Source organism: Lipotes vexillifer, unplaced genomic scaffold (assembly GCF_000442215.2).
Source record: "Lipotes vexillifer unplaced genomic scaffold, Lipotes_vexillifer_v1.1 scaffold617, whole genome shotgun sequence".
In the NCBI taxonomy this organism is placed as follows: Eukaryota; Metazoa; Chordata; class Mammalia; order Artiodactyla; family Lipotidae; genus Lipotes; species Lipotes vexillifer.
In genome coordinates, this window is record NW_006771417.1 from 1,488,899 (window position 1) to 1,510,018 (window position 21,120).

At 37.4% G+C, this 21,120-nt stretch overlaps 2 protein-coding genes across 2 annotated transcripts in view; both read left to right on the forward strand.

Annotated features, from left to right (window-relative positions):
* FAM221A (family with sequence similarity 221 member A) overlaps positions 1-14,796 on the forward strand; it is a 33,246-nt gene extending 18,450 nt beyond the window's left edge. The window contains exons 7-8 of the mRNA XM_007446749.1: positions 272-375; positions 14,616-14,796. Coding sequence (XP_007446811.1) covers positions 272-375; positions 14,616-14,796 — 285 coding nt within the window. The remainder of the gene's footprint in view (positions 1-271; positions 376-14,615) is intronic.
* STK31 (serine/threonine kinase 31) overlaps positions 14,793-21,120 on the forward strand; it is a 91,292-nt gene continuing 84,964 nt past the window's right edge. Inside the window, 4 exon segments of the mRNA XM_007446750.1 lie at positions 14,793-14,854; positions 14,939-14,989; positions 16,546-16,592; positions 16,678-16,730. Of these exon segments, the coding sequence (XP_007446812.1) occupies positions 14,793-14,854; positions 14,939-14,989; positions 16,546-16,592; positions 16,678-16,730 (213 nt within the window).

Consider the following 21,120-nt stretch of genomic DNA (forward strand, 5'->3'; position numbering starts at 1 on the left):
TGCCGTACATGGGCCTCTCACCGCTGTGGCCTCTCCCATCGTGGAGCACAGGCTCCGGATGCGCAGGCCCAGTGGCCACGGCTCACGGGCCCAGCCGTTCCACGGCACGCGGGATCCTCCCGCACCAGGGCACGAACCCATGCTGCCCACATCGGCAGGCAGACTCCCAACCACTGTGCCACCAGGGAAGCCCAGGATAGACTTTTAATCAGATCATTCTGTGTTCTTAGAACACACACATTCACAGCTGAACTTTACTTTTTTCTCATAGGCTTATGAGGGACAGGGTTCTAAAACTCGTTCCTTCCCTCCTCTAGGAGCTTGGGTAGTGTTGACTGCCTTGAAAAACATGCTGATGGTATTTGCTGTGGCAAAGTAAAGAGGGGGGTAGTTCTTATCTGTGAATGTTGTAGGGGATATACCTGGCCCATCCAGACTGCTTATTATAAATAGACCTAGAATTTATGGATTTATGGGATGTGGTTTATAACTCTTCAGCCTGTGTGATTTATGGATTTATGAGATACAGCTTATAACCTCTCCAGCCTTTGTAATGAATGGAGTATAAAAACTAAGAAACTCAAACCTAAACAACTTCCTCTGAGCTGACGTGTATCATACACGTTGTTAGTACTCATCTTTTACTCCAAAAAACTATGACAGACACCATTGAGGGAAAAAGAATGATTAGGAAACTAAATCTGATGGGTTCAGGGCCCCATTAGAAAGCAGTGCTACATCTGAATCTGGTTTTGCTTGTATCCTTTGCTACTCATTGGTATCATTGGGTGTGGGGAAGAATCTATGATTAGTGTGAATTGGTTTGGATAATTGAAGCCTTTGTGGTAACATAGTTTACTAACTACTTTTACATATTATTAAAGAGTTGCTTCTTAGCTTCTGTAATATATCAGGTCAAATTATTTTCTTCCATTGTGGATGGCCTTTGGTCTCTTTTCCTCAATAAAGGAGAAGTTTATTAAGGAAACAATTAGTAAAGGTCAGCTAGGTGCAAGACACTGGGTTAATGCCAGGAAATTTAAAAAAATTTTGAAGGAGAGGACAGACAGCAGAAGCAAAAAGAACTACAGTCCTGCAGCCTGTGGAACAAAAACCACATTCACAGAAAGACAGACAAGATGAAAAGGCAGAGGGCTATGTACCAGATGAAGGAACAAGGTAAAACCCGAGAAAATCAACTAAATGAAGCAGACATAGGCAAACTTCCAGAAAAAGAATTCAGAATAATGATAGTGAAGATGATCCAGGACCTCGGAAAAAGAATGGAGGCAAAGATCAAGAAGATGCAAGAGATGTTTAACAAAGACCTAGAAGAATTAAAGAACAAACAAACAGAGATGAACAATACAATAACTGAAATGAAAACTACACTAGAAGGAATCAATAGCAGAATAACGGAGGCAGAAGAACGGATAAGTGACCTGGAAGACAGAATGGTGGAACTCGCTGCTGCGGAAGAGAATAAAGAAAAAAGAATGAAAAGGAATGAAGACAGCCTAAGAGACCTCTGAGACAACATAAATGCAACAACATTCACATTATAGGGGTCCCAGAAGGAGGAGAGAGAAAGGAACGGAGAAAATATTTGAAGAGATTATAGTCGAAAACTTCCCTAACATGGGGAAGGAAATAGCCACCCAAGTCCGGGAAGCACAGAGAGTCCCATACAGGATAAACCCAAGGAGAAACATGCTGAGCCACATAGTAATCAAATTGGCAAAAATGAAAGACAAAGAAAAATTATTGAAAGCAGCAAGGGAAAAATGACAAATAAGATACAAGGGAATTCCCATAGGGTTAACAGCTGATTTCTCAGCAGAAACTCTACAAGCCAGAAGGCAGTGGCATGATATACTGAAAGTGATGAAAGGGAAGAACCTACAACCAAGATTACTCTACCCCGCAAGGATCTCATTCATATTCGATGGAGAAATCAAAAGCTTTACGGAAAAGCAAAAGCTAAGAGAATTCAGCACCACCAAACCAGCTCTACAACAAATGGTAAAGGAACTTCTCTAAGTGGGAAACACAAGAAGAAAAGGACCTACAAAAACAAACCCAAAATAATTAAGAAAATGGTCATAGGAACATATATATTGATAATTACCTTAAACGTGAATGGATTAAATGCTCCAACCAAAAGACACAGGCTTGCTGAATGGATACAAAAACAAGACCCATATATACGCTGTCTACAAGAGACCCACTTCAGACCTAGGGACACATTCAGACTGAAAGTGAGGGGTTGGAAAAAGATATTACATGCAAATGGAAATCAAAAGAAAGCTGGAGTAGCAATACTCAGATAAAATAGACTTTAAAGAACGTTACAAGAGACAAGGAAGGACACTACATAATGATCTAGGGGTCAATCCAAGAAGAAGATATAACAATTATAAATATATATGCACCCAACATAGGAGCACCTCAATACATAAGGCAACTGCTAACAGCTATAAAAGAGGAAATTGACAGTAACACAGTAATAGTGGGGGACTTTTAACACCTCACTTACACCAATGGACAGATGACCCAAAATGAAAATAAAGAAACAGAAGCTTTAAATGACACAACAGACCAGATAGATTTAATTGATATTTATAGGACATTCCATCCAAAAACAGCAGATTACACTTTCTTCTCAAGTGCACATGGAACAGTCTCCAGGATAGATCACATCTTGGGTCACAAATCAAGCCTCAGTAAATTTAAGAAAATTGAAATCATATCAAGCATCTTTTCTGACCACAGCGCTATGAGATTAGAAATGAATTACAGGGGAAAAAACGTAAAAAACAAAAACACCTGGAGGCTAAACAATACACTACTAAATAACCAAGAGATCACTGAAGGAATCAAAGAGGAAATCAAAAAATACCTAGAGACAAATGACAATGAAAACATGACGATCCAAAACCTATGGGACGCAGCAAAAGCAGTTCTAAGAGGGAAGTTTGTAGCTATACAAGCCTACCTCAAGAAACAAGAAAAATCTCAAATAAACAATCTAACTTTACACCTAAAGGAACTAGAGAAAGAAGAACAAACAAAACCCAAAGTTAGCAGAAGGAAACAAATCATAAACATCAGAGAATAAATAAATTAAATAGAAAGAAAGAAAACAATAGCAAAAAAAAAGAAAAAATATCAAAGATCAACAAACCTAAAAGCTGATTCTTTGAGAAGATAAACAAAATTGATGAACCATTAGCTAGACTCATCAAGAAAAAGAGGGAGAGGACTCAAATCAATAAAATTAGAAATGAAAAAGGAAAAGTTACAACAGAAACTGTAGAAATACAAAGCATCCTAAGGGACTACCACAAGCAACTCTATGCCAATAAAATGGACAACCTGGAAGAACTGAACAAATTCTTAGAAAGGTATAACCTTCCAAGACTGAACCAGGAAGAAATAGAAAATATGAACAGACCAATCACAAGTAATGAAATTGAAACTATGATTAAAAATCTTCCAACAAACAAAAGTCCAGGACTAGATGGCTTCACAGGTGAATTCTCTCAAACATTTAGAGAAGAGCTAACACCCATCCTTCTCAAACTATTCCAAAAAATTGCAGAGTAAGAAACACTCCGAAACTCATTTTATGAGGCCACCATCACCCTGATACCAATACCAGACAAAGGTACTACAAAAAAAGAAAATTATAGACCAATATCACTGATGAATATAGATGCAAAAATCCTCAACAAAATAGTAGCAAACAGAATCCAACAACACATTAAAAGGATCATACACTGTGATCAAGTGGGATTTATCCCAGGGATGCAAGGATTCTTCAATATATGCAAATCAATCAACGTGATACACCATATTAACAAATTGAAGGAGAAAAACCATAAGATCATCTCAGTAGATGCAGAAAAAGGTTTTGACAAAATTCAAAACCCATTTATGATAAAAACTCTCCAGAAGGTGGGCATAGGGGGAACCTACCTCAACATAATAAAGGCCATATATGACAAACCCATAGCAAACATCATTCTCAATGGTGAAAAACTGAAAGCATTTCCTCTAAGATCTGGAACAAGACAAGGATGTCCACTCTCACCACTATTATTCAACATAGTTTTGGAAGTCCTAGCCACAGCAATCAGAGAAGAAAAAGAAATAAAAGGAATACAAATTGGAAAAGAAGAAGTAAAACTGTCACTGTTTGCAGATGACGTGATACTGTACATAGAGAATCCTAAAGATGCCACCAGAAAACTACTAGAGCTAATCAATGAATTTGGTAAAGTTGCAGGATACAAAATTAATGCACAGAAATCTCTTGCATTCCAATACACTAATGATGAAAAATCTGAAAGAGAAATTAATGAAACACTCACATTTACCATTGCAACAAAAGGAATAAAATACCTAGGAATAAACCTACCTAAGGAGACAAAAGACCTGTATGCAGAAAGCTATAAGACACTGATGAAAGAAATTAAAGATGATACCAACAGATGGAGAGATATACCATGTTCTTGGATTGGAATAATCACTATTGTGAAAATGACTATACTACCCAAAGCAATCTACAGATTCAATGCAATCCCTATCAAATTACCCATGGCATTTTTTACAGAACTAGAACAAGAAATCTTAAAATTTGTATGGAGACAGAAAAGACCTCGAATAGCCAAAGCAGTCTTGAGGGAAAAAAATGGAGCTGCAGGAATCAGACTCCCTGACTTCAGACTATACTATAAAACTACAGTAATCAAAACAATATGGTACTGGCACAAAAACAGAAACATAGATCAATGGAACAAGATAGAAAGCCCAGAGATAAACCCACGCACGTATGGTCAACTAATCTATGACAAAGGAGGCAAGGATATACAAAGGACAAAAGACAGTCTCTTCAATAAGTGGTGCTGGGAAAACAGGACAGCTACATGTAAAAGAATGAAATTAGAACACTCCCTAACACCATATACAAAAATAAACTCAAAATGGATTACAGACCTAAATGTAAGACCGGACACTATAAAAGTCTTAGAGGAACACATAGGAAGAACACTCTTTGACAAATCACAGCAAGATCTTTTTTGATCCACCTCCTAGAGTATGGAAATAAAAACAAAAATAAACAAATGGGACCTAATGAAACTTCAAAGCTTTTGCACAGCAAAGGAAACCATAAACAAGATGAAAAGACCACCCTCATAATGGGAGAAAATATTTGCAAATGAATCAACGGACAAAGGATTAATCTCCAAAATATATAAACAGCTAATGCAGCTCAATATTAAAAAAACAAACAACCCAATCCATAAATGAGCAGAAGACCTAAATAGACATTTCTCCAGAGAAGACATACAGATGGCCAATAAGCACATAAAAAGCTGCTCAACATCACTAATTATTAGAGAAATGCAAATCAAAACTACAATGAGGTATCACCTCACACCAGTTAGAATGGGCATCATCAGAAAATCTACAAATAAATGGTGGAGAGGGTGTGGAGAAAAGGGAACCTTCTTGCACTGTTGGTGGGAATGTAAATTGATACAGCCACTATGGAGAACAGTATGGAGGTTCCTTAAAAAACTAAAAATAGAATTACCATATGATCCAGCAATCCCACTACTGGACATATACCCAGAGAAAACCATAATTCAAAAAGACACATGCACCCCAATGTTCATTGCAGCACTGTCATGGAAGCAACCTAAATGCCCATGGACAGACGAATGGATACAGAAGATGTGGTACATATATACAATGGAATATTACTCAGCCATAAAAAGGAACGAAATTGGGTCATTTGTTGAGAGGTGGTTGGATCTAGAGACTGTCACACACAGTGAAGTAAGTCAGAAAGAGAAAAACAAATATCGTATATTAACTCGTATATGTGGAACCTAGAAAAATGGTACAGATGAACCAGTTTGCAGGGCAGAAATTGAGACACAGATGTAGAGAACAAATGTATGGCCACCAAGAGGGGAAAGCTGCGGGGGTGTGGGGGTGGTGGTGTGATGAATTGGGCAATTGGGATTGACATGTATACACTGATGTATATAAAACTGATGACTAATAAGGATCTGCTGTATAAAAGAATTAAAAAAAATTAGGGAGGAGAAAGAGGAGGTGTTTTTGCTCTTTGGATAATGTATTAGGTGGATGTATTTGCTAAGTACTATTTGAAATGAGTAAACGCTGCTTTAGCTTTCGTTGTTTGTTTAGCATATTTGATCTTTTTTGATGTTACTGCAAATGTAACACTTGGCCCTAAATGAGAGGGGTAAGGGGATTAGCATTTGAGTGCTTATTAAGTACCTAGATTTATATATGTGTGTGTGTATGTGTGTGTGTGTGTATATGTGTATATATATGTGTGTGTGTGTGTGTATATATATATATATATATAAAATCTTATTTAAACCTTTAGAACAACCCTATTACATAGTGCCTATTACTATGACCTTTTTTACAAAGGACAAAACTGTTGGTTAGTAGTTTGCCTCAGATGGTTAATCAACAGTAGAGGTAGGATTCAGGTATTCTTCTGACTCCGAGGCCCATAATCTTTGCCTAAGAACAGAGTGTTCTTTGGGGGTCCTTCAGATGGCCTGTTGACCTTTACAGTGTACAAGAGTGATATGAGTGTACGATTTTTATTTCTTTATTTTTTTGGCCGTGCTGTGCAGCATGCAGTATCTTAGTTCCCTGACCAGGGATCGAACTTGTGCACCCTGCAGGTAAGTGAGGAGTCTTAACCACTGGACCGCAAGGGAAGTCCCAAGTGTATGATTTTTGAATGAGGTGCCCAGCCAACTCAAAGAGGAGAGAGAGAGGGAGAAAATGGGGAAGAGACAGAGGTGAGATTCATTCACTTTTATTTTTAGGAGGTTACTTGCAGTTTGGTGAGATTGGGTAGACTGGTTTTGCCAGGCCTCTTCTCGTTTCTTTGTATTATTCCCGTCATATTAGGAAGTAAGAGGCCTTGCCTCCACCCACCATGCCCCATATTTTCTCTCCCCTTTTTTTGCAGGGGTAAGGCAGTGGTGCTGCCTTGGAATTGGTGTGTGTGAGTGTGAGTGGCAGTAAAAGGAACGTGGGTTTTGTGTTCTGTGGAGTCCTTTTTTTTTTCCCCAAGGAAAGGATTTATTTGTTTCTAAAAGATCAGAAGGCTGCTGCTTAGGGTATGCAAGCTTCTTCTTTGTTTCAGTTACAGTGGAGGACAACCTTCAGGAAGGTGACTGTTGAAATGTAGAAATCAGAATTATAGGTAACTGTCCTTTAAGCAGTATGTGTTCCAGAGATAATCCAACTGGATTAGGTGTATCCTGTAACGCTGTAGGGAATATGCAAAGGCTGGATGTAAGGTTAGGCATTTAAGCTTTTCTTTTTTTTAACTTTAGTGGCAATTAAAATTAATTTAATCATTTCTCCAAAGCAATATTCATTATATGTTATTTTTGTTAAAATGCTTTTGTAAAGTTGAAATCAAACAGTACTAGATGACTTTTTTTAAAAAGTTTATTTATTTATTATTTTCGGCTGCATTGGGTCTTCGTTGCTGTGTGCAGGCTTTCTCTAGTTGTGGCGGCTTCTCTTGTTGTGGAGCACGGGCTCTAGGCACGTGGGCTTCAGTAATTGCAGTACGTGGGCTCAGTAGCTGTGGCTCATGGGCTCTAGAGCACAGGCTCAGTAGTTGTGGCACACAGGCTTAGTTGTTTCACAGCATGTGGGATCTTCCTGGAGCAGGGCTCGAACCCGTGTTCCTGCATTGGCAGGTGGATTCTTAACCACTGCGCCACCAGGGAAGTCCCTGATTACGTTTTTAATTAAAAAATTTTGTCATTCTTTGACTGTGTTTGAGATACACACACACACACACACACACACACACACACACACACACACACACACACACACACACACACACACACACACACACACACGTATACACACACACATACTCACACACTGAGATAGAGACAGAGGCCTTGACAGGACCCTTCTCTGCAGGGTTCTCGCTTTTGTGCTCATTATCTGAGTCCTCTGTTCAGTCAGCACTCCTCAAATCTCTCCCGGGTACTGGGTTGTGTGTGTGAAGGGGTGTGTGTGTGTGTGTAAGTGAGACTCTCTGCCTCTTCCCCCTCCCTCTGACCCATTCTCTGTCTGTCTCTAAGGTGTTAATGAAGTCTGCCCTGTCTCTGAGAGAGAAGAGAGGAAACACAGGAGGGAGAGGAGTTGGGAGCTTGCATACCCCAACAAACCATATTTTTAAAATGCAGTTAGGTCCCTTCAACAATCAGATTGTGGCTTTAGTATTTAGCAGCTTAATAACCGCTAAGTGTGTAAAATGGCTGTGATAAGACATGAACCCAAATGAGGTATGTGCAACCTTTTTTTTTCTTTAGGATGTTTTACAAATTATTATATCAACAAATATTTTAAATTTTCAGATAAAAATGGAAAAGGCTGCTAAGCAGAAAGGAAAAGCACCATTGCCATCAACTACAAAATCTTCATGAAGACTACTGGGGAAATTAAAACCAGCATCCAAATATGTCTTTTGTGTGTTAATTATTTAAGTATAATAATACAATTTATTTTTCCTCAAATAAGTTACTTCTTTTTCTGTGTAAAAATATCTTTTTGAATGTTTCCTTAATTTATTTAAGTGAAAATACCTTATACTACTTTTGTCAAAATTCATGATTTATTACTTTATATAAACTTTTTATCTCTCCTAACAAATGAGGTTATTTTTATATTAGCCAAAAGCTTAAAGTACGGTAAATATTTTTAGTTTATAACAGTTTAACTTTTTCAGGCTATTTTAAAAATTAAAGATGTTATTGAGGGTTTTGAACAAATATGTTTCATTCAAAATAGTTACATGAATATCCTTAATTTTTATTTTTCAAACTTTGTAATGTTGATTTGTTTTAAAATAAAAAAGTGTATTTTAAAATTATATAATCATTTTCTAGTGGTATCTAATGATTTTTAAGTTGTTTTGTTAACTATGCATTGTTTATAACTGTATTGATGCCTTCCGTGTGCCACTTCAAATTCTCTTGGTGCACCTCTAACTCCAGTACTGCTGTGAGACACTTCCAAGCAGGCTTCTGACAGCTTCACGTGGAAGCCATTTGATGGCACTTTGTCTTGCTGTCTTCTCTAAAGATCCTCTGACACTGTGGCTTGGGATGCCCACTGGAACCCTTCTGCATCATACATGTATGAAATACACGGGTGGGTTAATGATCTTGGGACCAAACTTTACTAATGGGAGGTGGAAGCCAATAGATAGATAAATAGTTCCCCTTCCTTCTGCTGGGAAGACAGTTCTGAGATGCCTTTCATAATCTTTCTCAGAAAATAGGATTGAGCACTAGTCACCCATGGCAATGGTCATCCCCATAATACATCCTTATGTTAGCTTTCTCTTTTCCCCTTTTCCACTCCCTGACTCCTTCCTCTGGTTCCCTCAGATAACTTCCCAAATATACTTACCTGTATTTGAACATTTGTCTTAGGCTTTGCTTTTTTGTGAGGGGTAAACCCAGGCTATGATAGGTATCAGGAATGGCCTTAAAAAGCAAACCCTCAGGATGGGATTCTGTGACTGCAATATTCATTGAATAGATGACAGTAAAGACCCATAGATGGTGATAAGTGGGGTAGTGATAACTCCTGGCATGTAGATGCATCACAGTTACTGTAGTGGATTTGCGTGAATAGCAGGTGGAAGGTGAAGTGTTAGGTTATACCGTAGCAGTGACATTACTGTGGAATGGGACTAACGGAAATTATAAAGATGGAGGTGTTCTTTAGCCATTGTTAACTGCTTTGGAAACCTTGAAAAAAGAAAAGGGCATAGGTTCATGTTAGCTACTTAAGGCATGCTGTGGAAACCAGAGTGCCTCAATAGCACCTTTCAAGAAAAATCTCATCTCATGCGGATGAAGGCCATCTGTGCTGACATTCCAGCCCAAATTTAATAGTAAAGGTGCAAGGCTGCAAAGGAAACTGAATGCACAGCCTTGATCATTTCCTCCACCAAAGTTAGCATGCCTACAGGAAAAGGAACCTTGAAACATGCAATGGGGACACGTGTGTGGGTAAGACTGAGAAATACTGAACCCTCAGGTTTTCCTGAACCTTGGAGCTGGCCGAAGCAGTCTCCTCTACGTTGCTAGAGGAGAGCAGCCTGCCCTTGCCTGGAGATCCTGCAAAGACTATTTGAGGCACTTGCATTGCAAGATAATACTTGTTCTCCTTAAGACCCATCCCTGCTATGCCTTATTGACTCTGAACTGGTAACTAGGATCAGATCTCAGCATACCCTTAGAGCAGATATACAGTCCTTCCTATAGGAGGATAGGTGACAATTTGCATGAACTGCAGGTTCTGGTCTAAATGTACTGGAAGGAACCTAGGAAACATGTTTGGGAATAGATCTTGAGGGTGTTGGATCAGGGAGTGGAATATAAGGCTTGACAGGAAAGAGGGACATAGTAGCACTTACTTATGACTCAGGCTTTAATGTCCTGGCAAGGGTATCTGGAGTTGGTCCTAACACATTGCTAGGATAGCATATGGAAGATATGGTAGAAATGCCAGAAGTTATTTGGCATAGTATTGAGGAGGGGCTCAGAAAGCTCAAGAAAACAGCAATGTTAGAATGGATTTGTTGTTTAAAACTGGAGAAGCTACCACTTGACTGTTTTCTTTGGGAAGGCTCAGATGATGCTTGTAACTAAGGCAATAAGAAATGTAATGGTGAAGAATATACTGGCAACACAGAAGTTCGGCAGTGGCTAACCTCTGCAGGGTAGAGTTGATGGTAGAAGATGCTGCCATGATACTGGGCTCCTTTATATAAGTGTAGATGATGGGATGCAGAAATGTCAAAGGCCAGGTTGTGGAACTTAACTGTCAGAGGCCCAATGGACATAATTAATAGGTACGAAGGCATGGATCTGTGAAGAAGGTTAAGATCATGATGTTCCAGGGGAAAGATAGAAGCACGGCTGATTAGGATGTTATTTGACTTGTATAACCATGGTTCCTCACTCAATTTCTGAATCTAAGGCAGTTCAGATCTAGAGCCCATTGATGGAAGGGAAAGCCCAGATCCCTTTGAGGAAGGATTCTCAAGTATATATGATAAACATCCCCTTGATGCTTCCCCAAAGGGTCAGTCATTTAACACCATTTACCAGGGTAACTATGCAGTAGAGAAAGAGGAATATTAAGATTTTAAACCAAGGACTACTGGACAGGATCTGAGCTGATATGGATCCCAAAGGACCCAAAACACCATTATGGTCCTCTGGTTTTATGGAAGCCCAATGATAAATGAAGTCCTGGCCGAAGTCCATCTCAGTGGGTACAGTGGGTCTGGCGACACTCTTTGTTTATTTCTACAGTCCTTAAATATATATAATTGGGATAGATCAACTTAGAAGCTGATAGTTCTTGCTTTTTGCCCTAGATGCTTCTCAGGTGCTGCAGGCTTGAGTCAGAGTTAATGACCTAAGGGCCACCCTGACCAATGGGTTATGTAGATATAAAGTCAGTAGGGATATAGAAGACCTGGACAACTATTAACCAACTTGACCTAAGTGACATTTATAGAACACTCAGCCTAATGACAGCAGAATACAGTAGTCCCCCCTTATCCCTGGTCAATATGTTCCAAGACCCCTAGTGGATTCTTGAAACCGTAGATGGTACCAAACCCTAAAATATTACGTTTTTTCTATACATACATACCTATGATAAAGTTTAATGTATAAATTAGGCACAGTAAGAGATTAACAAATAGAATAACTAACAAATAGAACAATTATAACAATATACTATAAAAAATTACGTGATAAAAATTTTCTCTCACAAGATTCTCTCACAATCTTGTTGTACTGTAGCCACATTTCTTCTTGTGATGATGTGAGATGATACAGTGGCTACATGATTAGATGAAGTGAAGTGAATGGCATAGGCATTGTGATGTAGCATTGGCCTACTACTGACTTCCTGAAGATATGTCAGAAGGAAGGTCATCTACTTTGGGTGATCCTGGGTCATCAGGCCATGATGATGTCAGTGGTTGGATGTTAGGAGGAGACAATGTCAATGGTTGGGGATCCAGGGCACTATGAAGCAGGAAAGTGTAGGATTTCATCATACTTACTCAGATGGGTGCACAATTTAATACTTATAACTGTTTATTTTTGGAATTTTCCATTTAATATTTTCAAACTCTGGTTGACCTTGGGTAACTGAAACTGTGGATAAGGGAGAACTGCTGTACACATTCTTTTTTTTTTTTTTTTTAGTGCACATGGAACATTTACTAAGATTGACTATATTCTAGGCCATAAAACAAGTCTCAATACTTTAAAGACGATTCAGATGGTAATTTATGTCCTCTGACCACAATGGAATTAAATTAGAAATCAATAACAAGGTGTCCCAATATTTGGGACATCTCCAAATATTTGAAACTTATATAACATGTGTTTAAATAATCCATGGGTCAAAGAAAAAAATTAGAAGAGGAATCAAAGTACTTTTAATGGAATGAGAGTGAAAACATAAAAATACGTGTGTCATTCAGCTAAAGCAGTACTTAGAGGGAAATTTACAGCACCAAATGCCTATACCAGAAAAGGAGATTTCAAATCACTGACCTCAGCTTTCACCTTAAGAAACTAGAGGAAGAAGAGAGAATGAAAATGAAAATAAACAGGAAAAAGGAAATAATAAAGATCAGAGCAGAAATAGAAATAGAAAACAGAAAAGTAATAGAGAAAATGAATAAAACCAAATGCTGGGTTTTTTGAGAAGACAATATTGATAAACCTCTAGCTAGATGGATCAGCAAAAGATAGAAAGCACACAATTCACCAACATTAGGAACAAGAGTGGTGATATCACTATAGATTCTACAGATATTAAAAGGATAATAAAGGAATGTTATAAACAACTTCATGCCAATGAATTTGACAGCTTGGATGAAATGGATAAATTCCTTGAAAGACACAAACTATGAAGTTCATTCAATAATAAATAGATAATAGATGATTAGACCTATATCTATTATATGCTGATTAGCCTATATATCAATTAAAGAAACTGAATTTGTAGTTAATAAAATTCCCACAAAGAAAATTCCAGGCCCAGATGGCTGCACTGTGAATTTTACCAAATATTTAAGAAACAAAGATTACCAATTCTATGCAGACTTTTCCAGAAAACTGAAGTTAGGAATTCTTTACAACTCATTCTATGTGGCCAGTATTGCTCTGTATCAAAACCAGACAAAGACATTATAAGAAAAGAAAATTTCAGACCAATATCCCTCTTGAACATAGATGCAAAAATTCTTAACATTTTAGCAAATCTAATACAAGAATATATAAAAAGGATAATACATCATGACCAAGTGGGTTTTATCCAAGGGATGCAAGGTTGGTTTAACATTTGAAAATTAGCCAGTGTAATTCATCATATTAACTAATTAAAAAAGAACCACATGATCATCACAGTAGATGAAGGAGTATTCGACAAAATTGAACATACATTCATGATAAAAGCTCTCAGCAAACTAAGAATAGAAGGTAATTTCTTCAATCCGATAAAGGGTATCTACTAAAACCCACAGCTGGTATCAGTGGAATAGTACTTAGCAATAAGGAGCAACGAACTATTGATACATGTGAAAAAATGGATGAATCTCAAAATAATTATGCTGAATGAAAGAGAACAGAGGAAATGGACATACTGTATGATTTCATTAACATCCAATTCTAGAAAATGCAAACTTACGTATGGTGACAGAAAGCAGAATCTGTTCTTTGGGGTAGACATGGGGAGCCAAGTACTACAAAGAGGCATGAGGAAACTTTTGGGGGGGATAAAGGAAATGACTTATCTTTGTGAACAGTGAGGATGACTGCAACAGTATATAATATGTTCAGTCATCTAAAAATGTACTTTTAATACCTGCAGCTTATTGTATATTAATTATACTTCAATCAAGCAGTTAAAAATTAATGGAGCGGGGCTCCCATGGTGGCGCAGTGGTTGAGAGTCCGCCTGCCGATGCAGGGGACGCGGGTTCGTGCCCAGATCCGAGAAGATCCCGCATGCCGCGGAGCCGCTGGGCCCGTTGAGCCAAGGCCGCTGAGCCTGCGCATCCGGAGCCTGTGCTCCGCAACGGGCGGGGCCACAACAGCGAGAGGCCCTAGTACCGTAAAAAAAAAAAAAAAAAAAAAAGAAAGCAAAATAGTTTTCTACTGTTATGCAAGGTTTGCCACAAAGGGTAATATCTGCTTATAACCGGATAGATAAGCTATATTAGTTTTTCCCCCTTACTGTCGTGAAAAACGCTGCAACACAAGAGAGGGATCTGACGCTAGGCTGGACCGAGAAATGCTTGTAAATCTACCAATTTGAAAACCACATTTTCATTAACTAACGTCATTTTCTCCTTTCCACCTGTAAAAAAGAATGCCGGGATTCTTCTAACTTGGTTGCTTTAAAATTTTAATCACCGCGTACAAATTAGGAAAGGCCACCAAATCCAAGCCACTACCTTATATCATTATTTGAAGCCTTGTTAAAGAAGCAGCCATTAGCCCGCAGGTGCTGGGAATACCCGCCCATAAATCTTGCAGGCGCAGTCTCCGCGCGCTGCCCGCCGGGTGCCTGGCCTCAGCCAGCACGCCCCGCCCTAGGCCCGCAGGCCTTGGTGGTCACGTGAGCGAGGCACCGGCTCGCGCTGAGCCAATATGAAGGCGCAGCAAAGATCGCGCAAGCGCAGTGTGGGGCCAGAGTGGCCGGGGCTCGTGAGGTAAGCCTCTGCACTTGCGTCACGGCCGGCTGACGGCGAGCTGACTGCGAGCCACGGCCTAGGGACGGAGGGCTGAGGGCCCAGCGTGTGGGCCCGGGGTCACTTTTCTAGAACTTCTCTGGTGAAAAGTGCGAGGTCAGTAGGAGTCTTTTTGGTAGGTTGTTGGTGGCTGCTTCAGGGACCGTATTTTCACCTCTGGTGGTCTTTAGGGCTGACCAGTATGGGCACGGCCCGTTTCCGGGCCTTCTTGGTCTCCGAGCCGCCGGCCCACTTATGAGGGTGACAGGCACCCCAGTTGCTGAGTGTGGTGCCGGGAGGTGAAGCTGGCCTGCAAATAACTGAGGCCTGCGTGATCTGGGTGAAGACAGGGACCTGCAGGCCTGTTGTCGGGTGGACTTTTCTCTTCCCGCAAACTACGTGCCGTTTAAGCTTCGAAATCCCTGCTAATATAGGTGTTAAGGAGCGACCTGGACTTACTTATTCCAAACTCTCGATGTGAAATGGAAGTGCCGTTTGGTAATCTAGGTTTGCAGAAAGTGGGTGCAGCATCACTTCCTTCATAACCATGTGGAAAAGTCTTTTTTGACCCCTTTAAAAGTAACATTTAAATATTATTTTAGCAGTGGCTTTTTAGATCGTGTGGTGCTATTTCCAAGGTAAACATTTTCATTTTTACTAGGTTTAAGCCAGTGTCTTCCAGTGAAATATAGTTTCCCTGAACAGATTCCAACTTGGTTTTACAAGTTTTTGCTCAATTTAAAAATTACTTTTGGCCAGTATTTGAGGAAGAATCCTTCTTTTAAAGATGTGTTGATCCTAGTTAGTGTATGCGAAAAAAAATGTTTTAAGTTGTAACGAAAATAAGAATAAAGTTTAAAAAATAATTTTTACGACCTTCCCCCCTGCCCCCCCATAGGGTTAAATCTTTCCCCCATATTTGGGAGAGTATTTGGAGCTTTGGTGTAGTGATGTTTAGTTAACTCTTAAATTTCTTAAAAAATTTTTATTGTTTTCCATTTCCTTCAAAAAACTAACATTTATGCATGTGAAGTGCAATCTTATGGTGTTTTAAGGATAAAATTATAAACTAGTAGACATTTATCTTGAAATATTTTGCAGTTGGGAAAGCAAATTATTTAATGAAAATTATTTTTGAAGGTATGTATAAAGTTTGATTCATTTTGCAGTTTTTAAATGCAGGGTATCTTCAAAAGCAGAAACAACTATGCCTTTTAAATAAAATGGATATGTTTATTTAAAAATTAAATACCAGTCAGAAGCATTTGTTTTACATATGTTTGTAGTGTTTCTTTTTGTTTAAATTATGGAAGTCCTACTCATGTTTGGGGAGGGCATCGATTATTTTAAAAGAGTATGCACATTGTTCTGAAGTATTTATGTAACTGATCAAAGTGTGCATGAATTATACACTTCAAGGTAAATTTATAAAGGTTTGGCTAAAGAGATAATTTCAAAGATAGAAATTGCGTATGATGAAATTGCAAAATACAATATACTGAAAACAATTATTGAAGAAAATATCTTTGGGGTTGTTTTTAATGTAGAGTTTAAATTTTGATAACTTAGGACAAAACGTACTTGGAGGAATTTGGACATTATATGGTTTAGTCTTTATTCAGTGTTAATGGACAGATTAATAGAACCTAATTCAAAGTATTGAATTGTTTTAGTTTTTCAGGAATTGTCCAGATGGATGAAGAAGTACATTACAGTAAAGGTACTGACACTAAAAATTTTTTGTTGTAAGAGCTAGATGATCTTGATTAATTTCTAATTTTCTTTGCATTGTGATTTGGTTTTAGTTGAAGATGTGATTGGAAGTCATGTAGAAGATGCAGTAACGTTTTGGGCCCAGGTAAATAGTAGCCTGGTTGATTTCCTCTCCCACCCTTTCCTCCACTAATCCAGGTCCTCCTCAACAAAAACAAAAATAAAAACCCTGTAATGTATATATATCATTGTTATTCTCAATGCTTAATTTTTATTGAACATTATTTAACACAGAGCATTATTAGAAGGCAAGTGGTTACAGCTGGAACTTAATACCAGAATTATGAGTAGTATGCTCATAATACACTGAGTTGAAAAAACAGCAAAATTGTAGTTGTGGTTTTAGAATTACATTCAATTTAACACATCTAGGCTGCATAAATTACTGAAGATGCTGAAAAACTGTTGTATTTCTGAAGTTACAGCCCCATCTAGAGGTCTCTGATAAGATTGTTTAAGTGGTACGAAGTTTTAAAATTTCAGTCATTTTTTTCTATTGGCTTAATTTTGAATTTGAGGTACAATGTTTTTCTCATCATATACTTGGAAGTACTAATGGAACATTTATAATTTTACATTGGCATGCTTCAGGACAGGTAAGTTTACTCAGTTTTAAATACAAAGCAAGGCAGCAAAGTGCTTATGTTCCAGAATTTAAAAGGTGAATCCCTCAGAGGTACACAATTACTCACTAATTTTTAATTTTGTGAACTACATGATATAGGAGGGAAGGGAATAACATTTCTCTGTACTTTTACAGCCTGATAACTCCTTTTTGTACGGGTAGAGTGAATTGGCAATGTGGGAAATAGGATTTATGAGAAGAAAGGTTATAGAAGACATATGATTAACTCAGTGTTCTTAAATCTATATAGAAAACATTTTAGAAGGGTGATTGTCATAGAAAAATTTTGGCAAATTTGTATCTCTGCTTATGAACATATTTTCTAAAGGTTGCCCACAATGTTTTGGTTCAATGCCCATTGTCTCTGCATTAATAGCACCTGTGACCCTCTCAACAGTGTTCCAGGTTGGATGATAAATGATATTTTTAAGCTCATTATATAGGAAAAACATTTATTATCTTAAATAAGATTTTAAGACCAGCACTGTCTGGTAGAAATATAATGTAAGCCATATAAGTAATTTAAAATTTAGTAGACACATAAAAAAGTAAAAAGAAATGGGCAAAATTGATTTTAATAAATATATTTTATGTAACTCAGCATATCCAAAATATCATTTCAAAATACAATAAATACAAATGTTACCAAGATAGTTTATTTTCCTTTTTTTCCTATCCAGTATATATTTTAGATTTACAGCACAACTTAAATCAGACTAGCCATATTTCAAGTAAGAATTGGCTATTGTATTGGTCATTGCAGCTCTAGACTTTGATTTTTATTGACCTTTATGTGAAACTGTTGCTTGAATTTGGAACTATGATTTAAACCAGGAGTCAGCAAACTTTTTCTGTGAAATATTAGATAGTAAATATTTTAAGGTTTGTGGGTCTCTTTTGCAACTGTTCAGCTCTACAAAAGCTGCCATTGTAGTGCAAAGGCAGCCATAGACAATACATAAATAAATATGTATAGCTGTGATCTATTAAAATTTTATTTACCAAAACAGGTAGGAGAGCCCATAATTTGCCAACCTCTGATTTCAACCATGAAGTTGAGGCCCCTGTAGAAATTTAAACATATTTCAAAAAGTGAGGAAAAATATCTTAATTGGATGAAAAGATTAAGTGAAAACTGATAAGGCGTCCATATGAATCGAATGATTTTTTTCGAGAAGCAAATTGTTTGTGCACACGTGCGAATCCATACCGGAGACACGTCCTGTATGTGCCCCTTCGACGGTTGTAATAAGAAGTTTGCTCAGTCGACTAACCTGAAATCTCACATCTTAACATATGCTAAGGCCAAAAACAACCAGTGAGAAAAAGAGAGAAGACCCTTCTCAGCCTTGAGAAGCATCTTTCAGGAGTGTGATTGGGAGTAAATATGCTTCTCCTTTATATATTGTTTCTAAGCAAGAATTTTAAAAATGAATCCTACATATCTAAGGAACATCTTTTGATGTTTGATAAAGTTTTGATATATTTTGATAAAGTAATAAAAATCAAAGAAAAAAACTTTAGTAAGATGACATTGCTAAGATGCTCTATCTTGCTCGGTAATCTCATTTCAAAAACATTGTATTTTTGTAAAGTGTGGTCCCACCAGGAGGACAAGTCATGAATTTCACATCAAAAGACAGTTCTTTATACAACAGTGCTAAAAATCGGAGGACTTCTTTTCACATTCTTATAAATATGCAGCTCACCTGTTGCTTACAGTTGTTTTAATTTTGTATTTTTCAAGTGTGCATTTTGTACACTTTGTGGGGATAGGCTTACTGTGTGTGACTTTTCTGGTGGTTGATAATTTTGCTTTAAGTAGGTTTTCTTTAAAAGAATGGGCAGTTACATGCAGGTTTCAAGAGTATTTTCTGTTAAAAAAAGTTATATAGGCTTTGTTTGCTATCTTAATTTTGGTTGTATTCTTTGATGTTAACACATTTTATGTAATTGTATGGCTGTATTGAATCATATAATATCAAATATTAGAAGTGATTTAATAGTGTTAATCAGTTTAAACCCACTTTAGACACTTTTTTTTTTCTGAAAAATACTGCCAGATGCTGATGTTCAGTATAATTTCTTTGCCCGTTCAGTTACAGAAAGTGGTGCTCAGCTGTAGAATGTATTGTACTTTTTAACACCAGTTGTGTACATCCTGTATAACAGGAAGGGCGACAATAAAATAGTAATCCTACAGAAAGAATATGGCAGGAGAGAAAAGATGCAAATTTTAACATTTAATTAGGTTGGGATAGGGTATAGATGAAGAGTAAATAGAGATTTAGAAACACGTGGAAGCAGGTCAAGTTGAAGGTTTGCTCATACATAGTCTCTGTTTTTCTACCACTATGGATTTCTGCCATTTAAGCCATTTACATGAAAACACTTCAGAATTTTTGGTAGGCCTAGTTTGATGAGTGGCAGTTGAAGGAATCTTAAGTTTTTGACCTTTGAAAAAAATGAGCTTCCGTTTATGCTAGTCCATATACCTACAAAATCTAATTATGTAAAATACTTCGGTGTATTTTGAACTTTAGAAAGCTCATTCCAGGAGTTTATTTGCAAAGGCTGCTTCAAGTGTGTCTTGGGGTCAGTTTAAATTCACTTCCCATTTTTACTGTTTATCAATACTTATATTCATCATGATGTCATTTGAACTGCTCTTACAGAGTTTATTTTGTTACAGAGATAATCATGTTCTTTCTAGCCTTATTGAATATGTTATTGATATATATTTTTTTATTTTGAATTTTATTTAATTTACTATTTTTTATACAGTAGGTTCTTATGATCTATTTTATACATATTAGTGTATACATGTCAATCCCAATCTACCAGTTCATCCCACCCTCCCACCTCCCCCGCCCCCCTCGCCCTCCACCCCCACCCCTGCTTTCCCCCCTTGGGGTCCATACGTTTGTTCTCTACATCTGTGTCTCTATTTCTGCCTTGCAAACCGGTTCATCTGTACCATTTTTCTAGATTCCACATATACGCGTTAATATACAATATTTGTTTTTCTCTTTCTAACTTCACATTATTGATATATTTGTAAAGAACATATATATATATATATATATATTTAACAGTTTACTTTGAAATAACTTTAGACTTACAGGAAAGTTGTAAAATTAATTTCTTTATACCCTTCACCTAGCTTTCCTTGTTGCTAACATTTTACATAACCAAAGTACAATGGTCAAAGTCAGGAAATTAACATTGGTACAATGCTGTTAAATCTTAACTACAGCCCTTGTTCAAATTCCACCAGTTCCCTGTCCCCACCTCGCCTTTTTTTTTTGTTTCTTTTCCAGGATCTAATTCAGGATCCCACATTATATTTAGTTGTCATGTATCCTTAGTCTCTTCCAAGCTTTGATAGTTCCTTTATTTATACTTATTTTTCATGATTTTGACATTTTTAATGAATTCTGGTCAGTTTGTATTTGTTTATGATTTCTCATAAATAGATTGGCAGTAATACTACAGAAGTGATGTGTACTGAAAGTATGTCATATTGGGGATTTATGATGTTGTTATATTTCACTATTGATGGTGTTAACCTTGATCCTCTTGGTTAAGGTGGTAACTGCTGGGTTTCTTAATTGTAAAGTTACTGTTTTTCCTTTTGTAAGTAATAAGTGTTTTAGAGGGAGATGCATTGAGGCTATCTAATCTTGTTTCTCTTAAACTTTTTTTTTTTTTTAACATCTTTATTGGGGTATAATTGCTTTACAATGGTGTGTTAGTTTCTGCTTTATAACAGAGTGAATCAGTTATACATATACATATGTTGCCATATCTCTTCCCTCTTTGTCTCCCTCCCTCCCACCCTCCCTATCCC